The sequence below is a fragment of the Paramisgurnus dabryanus genome, chromosome 17, assembly GCF_030506205.2.
Source record: "Paramisgurnus dabryanus chromosome 17, PD_genome_1.1, whole genome shotgun sequence".
NCBI classification, from domain to species: Eukaryota; Metazoa; Chordata; class Actinopteri; order Cypriniformes; family Cobitidae; genus Paramisgurnus; species Paramisgurnus dabryanus.
The window spans coordinates 26,752,798-26,763,004 of record NC_133353.1 but is presented as its reverse complement, the minus strand read 5'-3'; the positions used below and the strand labels follow the sequence as shown (position 1 = coordinate 26,763,004).

The 10,207-nt window shown below is 36.4% G+C and overlaps 1 protein-coding gene across 1 annotated transcript; it reads right to left on the bottom strand.

Moving 5' to 3' along the window:
• Positions 1-6,054, bottom strand: LOC135778070 (uncharacterized). The gene is made up of 10 exons (XM_065288477.2): positions 5,909-6,054; positions 3,968-4,105; positions 3,802-3,868; positions 3,597-3,700; positions 2,881-2,964; positions 2,647-2,708; positions 2,370-2,453; positions 2,139-2,193; positions 1,625-1,813; positions 1-1,240 (listed from the first exon to the last, which is right to left on the bottom strand). Exons 2-10 carry the CDS (start codon positions 4,091-4,093, stop codon positions 350-352), a joined length of 1,662 nt encoding a protein of 553 aa, XP_065144549.2. The 5' UTR covers positions 4,094-4,105; positions 5,909-6,054; the 3' UTR covers positions 1-349.
• Between the last annotated feature and the right edge of the window lie 4,153 nt (positions 6,055-10,207).

Genomic DNA, 10,207 nt, shown 5'->3' with positions numbered 1-10,207 from the left:
AATACAAATGTTTGGATTGTAGCAATACATTTATTTAAGTACAAGGGAGAGAAAATTACATTAAGCAGCCATTCACATACAGAAAAAACAGGAAAATATGCTTATGTTTTCTATTTCCAAAATATTAAGGAGATAAAGACAAGAAGTCCCATTCTTGACGTGATTAATTGAGAGTACAGCAAGCTACAATGCTTCCTTTATTGCTTCTCAACATTTTCCTTGATCATTATTGAGATTAGCAATACTGATTTAGATATTTTATCATGGAAACCCAGAATAAACTGATGCCTAAACATTACTATGACTAATAAATATATAAATCAAGAACACTGAGCTTACTGAGCAATTTTTAGTTATCAGGCATCTCAAACGCTGGGTGAATTGCGTCTTGCAGTGTATCCAGAATCCCCTGAAGCTCCTCTGTCGTCTCCTTTATTTTCGTTACGAATTTCATGGTCTCAGACTTTAGATCTTCTGCTTGTTGAGTATCTGAAGGCAGTAGATCTGTTGTTTCACTGTTAATTGATGTCTGATCAGACAGATCGCTGCTTTGGTTGCTGGTGGATCCTGATTCTTGTCGACTCGCTCTTAAAGCACAATCTTGGCGGATGTTGTGGATTTCTCTCGAGTCCAGAAACACAAAGAAAATATCAACAGCTACAAAAAGTGCAGACAAAATTCCTGTAGCTGCTTCTGCCACGCGAATGGCTCTTGCGGCCTGAGCTGCAACCTTTCCAAAATTGACAACTTCAATTAGACGGAGCATCTCTGGAATTCCTCCAAGTCCTCGCCCAAGTCGAGCTCCAGCCTTTGCCCCAGATTGTGCGTTAGAAAACGCGCAATCGGTTGTGGAAAACTGTCTATCTAAAGTTTCCACGGCTATTTGGATGTGTTGAATGGAGCAAACTGTGGAGGTAATTTTTTCTTGGAACTCTTTTATGAGCATTTTTATCTTTTGCCGGTTTGTGCGTTGGTTAACCATGTTTGTTATGTTGCTGGCACCAGCTGTTATTCCTCCAGCTACCGCCGTGCCGATTCCCACTCCTGTTACTATCAGAGACGCTCCGAGAGTGAACGGAGAGAGAATAAGTCCCACCACAGACGTGATTCCTCCAGCCAATCCCATTACACCTCCTGTGAGACTACCTACAGTTGTGTTGAAATGGACTCTTTCCAAACCATCAGCCAGGGCTCTCAATTCCTCTAGTGTCCTATAAAGGCTCTTAATAGTTTGCTTGTTCTGAAAATAAAAAAGACACATTTTTTCAGTGCTTTTTATTATTTTGTTTAGAAACAAGTGCCATACCCTACAAAAAAAAATCCAGCTAAGGCCAGCATAAGCTGGCAAGCTGGGTTTAGCTGGTCTCCCAGCGTGATTTAAGCTTGTTTTGATGGTGTAGCAAGCTGGTCTAACTGTGTTTTGGTCACTTTTTAAGCTGGTCTAGCTGGATTTAGCTGGTCAGGCTGGAAGACCAGCTCAAACACCAGCTTGACCAGCTTTCCAATGCTGGGAGGACCAGCTTAAACTACTGCCACCTTAAACCAGCTAAAACCAGACACCAGCTTATGCTGTTCTTAGCTGGATTTTTCAGTAGGGTATGAATATTTTGATTAAGTAGTTCACCTTTTCACAAAGATGATTAATGATAAAAGGTCTGGTCAAGATCTCGCTGACAGACGGACGGCTCGATGGATTGGCCTGAAGTGTGTCATTTACCAGCTGACGAAGATCCTCGGAGAAGGTCAAAGGAAGAGCTTCATAGGAGGATGTGAGTATCTTTTGAACATTCTCAACTGAAAGTATTCCAGGAAACTAAATGGGTACAAAATTAGATGATCAATTAAAATAATTTATTTATCAATAGGTTCAAACAAAATAGTACATACTAAAATATTAGTTGCTATAATGTTTTCACGTGAAATATTAACCAGGTGGTGCCATGGTGGAATGTAGATGCAAATTATTGAGAGTTAGTTGACATGTAGTTGAAACGTTTTTATAGTCAGTTTGTCTAAAATAGACTATCAAAAAAGTGATCATTTTTACTCAGTACTGCATTGGTATTGTACATTATATTTTAGAACATGAGCTTTAAACCTGTTGACTCAGCTTCAATCTGATAAAAGTAAAATCTCACCGGACTCTTGAGCATGCACAGCTCGTAGAGGACACATCCCAACCTCCATATTTCACTGTGAAAGTGATTATTATTTTATTATTATAAAAGCTCTCATATTTAGATTCAGTAATTTATTTTTTCTCTGTTTCCTTGCTAAAGAATATATATATATATATATATATATATATATATATATATATATATATATATATATATATATCTCATCACTGTTTGTTGATATTTTATTACGTTTTCTCTTCATAAGGTTCACCCTTCAGAATCTCTGGTGGAACATATGAGGGTTTATTTTCTGCTGTTTGCTCTTCTGTGGACCTAATAGATACAGCACAAAAAAAATAAAAAAATGAAATGATACACATGGTAAAAATACAGGGAATGTACTGTTTATTTTCTACCAGTACTTTTACAATTTAGTTAATAGACCTCTAATGCTAAAACATAATGAAATGCAGTGCAAAATTTTTAATCCAGGTAAAACAGCTTGAGTCAAAGAAGCAAACAATACCGTTGACGAATCGCATCAAACTCGCCAAGACGGATGGTCCCGAATGTGGTGAATAATATGCTCTGTATTAGAAAACCAAATATAAGTTGGAGATGCTTGTAATGAGTGAAAGCATTTTTAAAAAGTGCTCTGAGTATACATTTTATACATGCTTTTTATGCATATACAGTACACTGATAAACTTTTGCCACATAAAAATTTGCAATGTATAGATCAAATGAATTAAATCTTTACCTCAGGCTGCAGGTTTTTATGCATAAGCTGTTGATCATGCAGGTGTTTCAAAGCTATGCAGGTACTCACAATCCATTCCAGAATCTGTAAATCAGTAAAATGTGAATTTACATTTTATTTTGTTTCAAATGCAACATTTGATATTGAATTATTTGGAGTAATTTGTCTACATATAACAACTAACTGCATACCAGAGAAAAAAACACTGTGACAAACATATGAGGATTTGAGGAATAAATACTTTCACACATTTTTGCTTTGCTGTAATATATACTGTAAAAAGTGAAGTTTTTCATATAAAAATTTTTATCTAAAGTGAAACGAAAGTAAAATTGATCCAACTTTTCACTTTTTACAGTGCACTTTAATAAAGATTTGTTGGTTCAACTTAAAAAAGTTTTGTAAGTTATGTGGTTGCCTTAAAATTGAGTTAAAAATATTAGTTGAGTCAAAAATTGTTGTGTCAACTAATATTTTTAATTTGAATTAACTCAAAATTTTCAAGTAACTTCCTTTTTTAAGTTGAACCAACTTTCTTTTAAAGTGTCACAACTGCTCAATTCTGCTCTTGGAGGGTCAACAGCAAGTTCCACTTAGTCAAAGACAATACTTAGATTTTACACGTGCGCTCGATTGGAAGTAAAATGACTAAAAACCAGGAGCAGAATTTACAATGCCTGTGCTAATGGATGTTTTAGCAATAAAGACAGACATGCCTCATTCTCAGAAAATTTAACGGTTCCCTCCTTTTTGTTGTTGATTTTCTGAGCAAGATCTCCACCTTCGCAGTGCTCCATTACAAGATACAAACAGTCAGAATCTGAAAGCAGATTAATTACAGTTTAAATATGATAAAAAGTGAGAATCTAATTCAGCCCTGAGAGATGAACAGTATGAATTTGGAATTTTTCGATCGACAACCTGTGATGAATTCCTCATGATGGACGATGTGTGGATGACTGAGGTTGAGGAGAAACAGTAATTCATCCTAAAAACAGAAACAAACTCTCAAATCTAAGTATAATCATGTTTCATTTATAATGATTTTAACTCTCAAATCTCATTATAATCAAACTGTCTAACTTACCTGGTTAGCACTCAACTTTTTAATGACAAACTGGTCGCCACCTTCATTTTTCACCAGGATCTTATTCTTTTCTTCACTCACTAATGTGTAGCCACGCTCTTTTAGAGCAGACAGATTGGTGCCCATTGCTGTAAATTTCTGGAAATAAAAATGTTTAAGAAGAGAATACATTTATGTGTATTTAAGCTATAAAGATTTGGTTTCTATGGAAATTGTGCTTTTTATATTAAATTTGCAAGGAAAAGTTGTGAAAAGCGTTATACAAATCAAGTTGAATTGAACTGAATTGAATACTAAATAATTACTTTCAAAATTACACATTTACAACCTTATACAGCCGTATGACGTCAAAGTACCGCGAGAGCTATTTGCGAAATCAAACGGAGGAGTTTGCTTTAAATTCGCTCTCGCGGAACTTTGACGTCATCCGGCTGTCGCATGAAGTCGCACAAGCCTATTGCCACTAGTGATGGTCAACCCGGATCTTTTTAAGGATTCGGGTTATTCTGAGTCACTCACTAATATGATCCGGGTTGTGCGAGTCACTCGAGTCACTTGAGTCACTTGGTCAAAATCTCCCAATTCCAATCGCTAAGTCATACTAATGCCAACCAAGCAACTCGGATCACGCGTGCAGCTACGAGTTTATGACTCCTCTGCTCACAAAAAAGGGCTTATGTGACCTGAGGAAGTCGTAAAAAACATGCATGCCTGTGGTAACATTATCAATAACATAATTGTAAAAGTTTGGTGTGTTTAGTTTAATTTCATAACGACAAATATATCAACACCACATTTAGAAGATGTCAGGCTTGGTTGACTAGGACGTGAGAGGAACGTGTCCTGTTTCAGATTGACTTAAAAGATCCACGATAGGCTTCGGTTAATCTTGTGAGTGAGTCCCAGACAGAGCCGCTCGCCCGCTCCTGCACGGGTCCTGTGAGTGAACCACTCACGTCACTCTGAGTGACTCAGTCAACAAGAGGAGCCGTGTACGTCCGTCGGTGGCGGATCTTTCCAGCAGCACTGCTGCAGCAGTCCTCGTATTTAAAAATGTTAAACATTTGCAGCTTCTACCCAAAACATTGTGCCAGTCAAATATTTCAACAGATTAGCCTACATGAGTCAGTGGGTTAACAACACGAGCAAGGCTTGTTTCTCCTAGCCCAGGATTCAAGCTCCATGAGTTGAGTCACTCTCTGTGTGAATCCCCGAGCCGCCGACCAACTCATTGTCACGCGCACGCATCCCTTTGTACTCGGACTCGGAGCTGCAAGAAATAATGATCCGGAATAGCAGCTTTTGGTTCACTCGGTACCCCCAGTCGACATTTGGTGATGTAAATTAACTCGTTGTTGCAAGTTATAGAACCTATGGCAGCTTATGTAGAGTTATTTGTTGTAATTCTGTTGTAAAGATTTGAAGAGCTTTGTGTTTGATACAATTTCTCATTTTTAATGCAAAATCTGAGAGGACTCAACTGACTCGGGTTAATGGTCACTAAGGACTCATGGTTCTCGAGTCATTTTAGGGATCGGGTTAAATGATCCGAGTTTCGGGTGACTCGCTCATCACTAATTGCCACCTGCAAGCCAGGAAGTTCAGATAAACTGTTAAACAACTCGACACACGTTGAGTTTCACAGCTGTTTTTAACGTAATAAATCACGCGTAAAATAAGCGCTGACCTACCGCAAACAGACTGCATGTGTGTACCTATTAATAAAACAAACTAGAAGTAATAATAATAAAATCGATTAAATCTGTGAACTAATTATTAAAAGATCAGGGGCTTTTTGACAAAGCTAATGGGCAACAACTGCCTCCAGCTAATGTTGTGACAATAATGCTGTGACGTCGACGCTTACATGTTTACATGTTACATGTATTTTCTTGATCAAATGAACTATATTAACGTTACGTATCAAATGATTTTACTTACCAGACAAAAAGGCAGCAAAAACTTCTGTGTTGCTCTTTTTAGTTTCTTATATCTTCAGTGATGTTTCCGTCTTCAGCCTTCCACCAATGAGAAGATATGTATTCTTGCACTGAATAGAGCATGCCATGAAATGCAGTAAGTTTCACTTTGTCAAATTTTGGGAGGGGCGAAGTATAGAGCCAGCGGCCGTTCCTCAATCTGAAAGCTGCAGCCTCTTAAGGTCGCATATGCAGGCTGCATACGTCATCAAGCCTGGTTTATTAAAGTAAAGTAAAGTAAAGTAAAGTAAAGTAAAGTATAGTAAAGTAAAGTAAAGTAAAGTAAAGTAAAGTAAAGTAAAGTAAAGTAAAGTAAAGTAAAGTAAAGTAAAGTAAACAGAGCATTACATTCTCAATTCATAAGCATATTAAAACAATTTACAGTTAACTAAAAATAATAGTCAACTTTATAATTGTTAATAAGAAAAAAGACTTGATGACGTATGAAGCCTATGCGACCTTTGGAGGCTGCAGCCCTCGGATTGAGAAACGGCCAGCGTGTTGTTTTCAAACAAAATCACGTGTTATTGCATACAGTCTATGGTTGCACAACAACATAGCCTACCTCTTTAAGTAATGTAGTAAGACCTGTTAAAAAATATTGAATTAAAATACTTTTTTGTTTTAAGGAGACCAAGGTAGGTAAATCAGGTAAATCAGTCAGGGAAATTTTATGCGGAGGTGATGACATCACTGAAGCCAATTTCATGCCTGTTCACATACAGTAAGCAGAAGGCGCACTGCCATTGTATTCATTAAAATGATTGTGTATCTTAATTATACTTAGTATTAACAAGGCTGCTGAGTTGCTTTATTACTTTACTACTGTTTTGCAAATATATAGTTTTCTAAAACTTTATTTAGATACACACACGTTCCAGAAAACGCACTGCATGCAATTTATGGGATCATCAACACACTGTGTAAAAGAGGCTCAACACACTATGAACATTTCAATGGAAGCATATCGAGATTAACATAGACTAACATATGTTTTAACTTGGTAACAGAAAAACTACTTTTTTTTGTCTTGGGAACATATTTCAGACATCTTAGAATAAATAAATGCTAATCAATCTGTAATATGCATCTATCTTAGTATTATAATGACCACTATTAGTTTAAAAAGTCAATGGGCTTACAAAAGTTTAACACATTACAAATAGAATGTCTGGTGTCTTTATTACAAAATCAATAATTCAGACCCATCCTGGAAACATTGCTTTCAGTCCAGCTGAATCTCTGCATAGTAAACAATAAACAGGGCAGTCGTTTAATTTCAAACAATTCTTCAACAGCAAACATTCATAAGTAGGTTGCTTACTAAACAACACATTTGATTTTACTTTGTTTCTGTTAGTGACAGTCATTTAAGATTTCTCCTCTTCTTTGAAAATGAACTTTTGCCTACTTGGCAAAATCATGGTGACTCATCATAAAAGCTTCACAGTTTCTACATTGTGCCTCACGTCAGATAGGAGGCAAGATTAAGCATTGAGGAATGTCAATCCCTGTTACAGAGACCTACTGTATTAATTCTTATATGAAATAAATAAAACAAATGAAACAAACAAGCAAACCAATATATAGTTGGCATGAACCACAATTAGCATTGTGTCATTTTAGATATGCCAAATTTGAAAGGATATTTCACACTATTTTCGTAACCAGAGCTTGTTTTCTTTCTCAACAGAGCCTCTGTGAGAACCAGGATCCACCAAGAGACATGATGTAGAAATAACAACTGTCTAAAGGGAAGTTCACATTTCACAAACTTTTTACTGCACACAAGTTTTTTATTTAAAGGAGATCAATAAATCTGACTTGTACTGTGTTTAAGTGCCATCAACCTAGAACATGTGAAAAAGAACAACCTAGTAATTTTAAGCATGTTAAAAAATAGGTAATTAAAATTTGGCTCCGCTTGTGATATCAAAAGGAGGTCTTATTATAATAGTACAGCCCCTTTATCTGCACCATCCAACCACATGCCTGCCATTTAGCATAAAGGGAGAGAAAGAAAATAATTGACAATTGAGTTTTAATTTCAACAAACTACCATCATGGTGATCAGTGTTTGCATTTCAGCTCATTTGCTTAAGTCTTTTTAAACAGACCAAAATGTATAGGCTCACATCAATAAAGTGGCAATTTTAACATGGTGTAATAAATTATCGATGTGGTATTTTGAGCTAAAACTTTACATAATCTGAGGACATCAAAGATTTATTTTACGTCTTTGAAATGTCCCCTTTAAATGTAGATACGCAGCAAGCTGCTCAAATAGTGTCGATGCCGAGCAAGTAAAAAATACGTAAACTTTTCAGAATGCACCATAGTCCGCACCGGAGGTCATGATGTAACATAAACTGACCAGTCAACTCATCCTTTATGTATCAACATTGTATCATGTAAACATTGTTATATTCATATGAACTCAAGAGCAAGAGGAAGGATTAGATGATCATGTACAGGGATATACAGAGCTGTATGATCTGTCAAGCAGCTATTCTTTTTTTGACACAAAAAGAAGAAACAATGCATGGAGACGCATTGAAGAGTGTGGTTGGCTAGTGGTTCCTTATCAATGGTAAATGCTACAGAAGCACAAGTGCCTGAGTACTCCAGAAAGATGGAGGACATGCTTTCGGTTTTAGACTTGAAATGTGAACCGCACATAATTGTGCAAAAGCAAGCAGGTCAAGTATAAAGACTATAAAAAATATAAAAGTAGTGTCCGTGATGTCACCCTTGGGTTTGCAAAGAGCATTTCTGAAGCCAATAGTTGTCGGAGCCTTCTGTCAGCATTTCGGCAAGCGTGTCACTGCACATCAGTTGCGGATAACCAAAAATGGGACGTGGGTGAAACTGAGGTGCCTAGCAGCTGAAACCAAGCTAGCCTAGCTTGACGTTATTGACAACAGCAGCAGTTCACCTGTCACTTTTGTGGAATCTTTAATATCTTCTGTATATGTGTATCAATCTATACCAGGGTCACAAACCCTGCTCCTGGAGATCTACCCTCCTGCATACTTTAGATCCAACCCTGCTTCAGGACACTATCATTTAGGAAGCCATGAAAAGCTTGATTAGCAGGTTCAGGTGTGTTTGACTGGGGTTTGGAGGTGAACTCACCAGGAAAGTAGATTTCCAGGAACAGGGATAGTGACCACTGATCTATACAGGTGCATAAATATTTTGACACTGACACACTTTTTATAGTTTCGGCTCTGTATGCCACCATAGTGAAATAAAAATACATTCATATTTAACTGAAGAGCAGACTTTTAGCTTTATTTCCAGGGGTTAAACAAAAATATAATGTGAAAGGTTTAGGAATTGCCACCACTTTTATAGATAATCTTTTGCTGACTATTCTCTGTAAACCACATAGTTGTGAGAATGTGCGTAAAAATCCCACTAGATCAGCAGTTTTTTAAACACTTAGACGAGTCTGTCTGTCACCAACAACTATGCTACGTCAGGCCCCGCTCCAGATATGAGATGAAAGGCTGGTCGGATTGGGAGGTTCTTTAGTGCTTTAATCTCACATCTATAGTCTTAATATAATATATTTAAGACAATTGTTAGGGTTGTTTGTTATTGTTGTTTTTTTCTTAATTTTTAATATTTTTGTACATATTTTATATACATATTATATATATAATGGTTAACATGTTTATTTTTACATTCTCTTTTTTTGCATTTGTAGTAATTTTTTGACCCCTTAAAAGATCTTGGATTAATTAACTTAAAAAAAAGGGAAAGTTCTTTAAAAATAACTATTTACATCATCTAAAACAAACTTGTTACAAACAAAAATTGTTAATTTTTACACAAAATGCTGTTTTTCTTAAGAACTATTCTCACGTCTGTTATTATAGTATAACATTACAGATTTTTGCTAAAAGATTGGCATTTATGTGGTGTGGGGCCAGGGTGGGCCAATCTTCTGACTGGGTGGGCCAGGCCCATTCTGGTCCCCCCCATGGAGCCGGGCCTGTGCTACGTTCAAAGTCACTTTAATCCACTTATCTCCCAATTCTGATGCTCGGTTTGAACTTCAGCAAGTCGTCTTCACCACGCCTGGATATATAAATATACTGTATATATTGTATTTCTAATTCAGCATCATATTAAACATAACAGCTTACCAGTGTAAATCGTTAAGAAAACTATTTATTTTCAGATAGCAAATATAAAAATACATATACAAATAAACAAAACATTCAAGTACACAATAAAACAATGTTGAAAAATT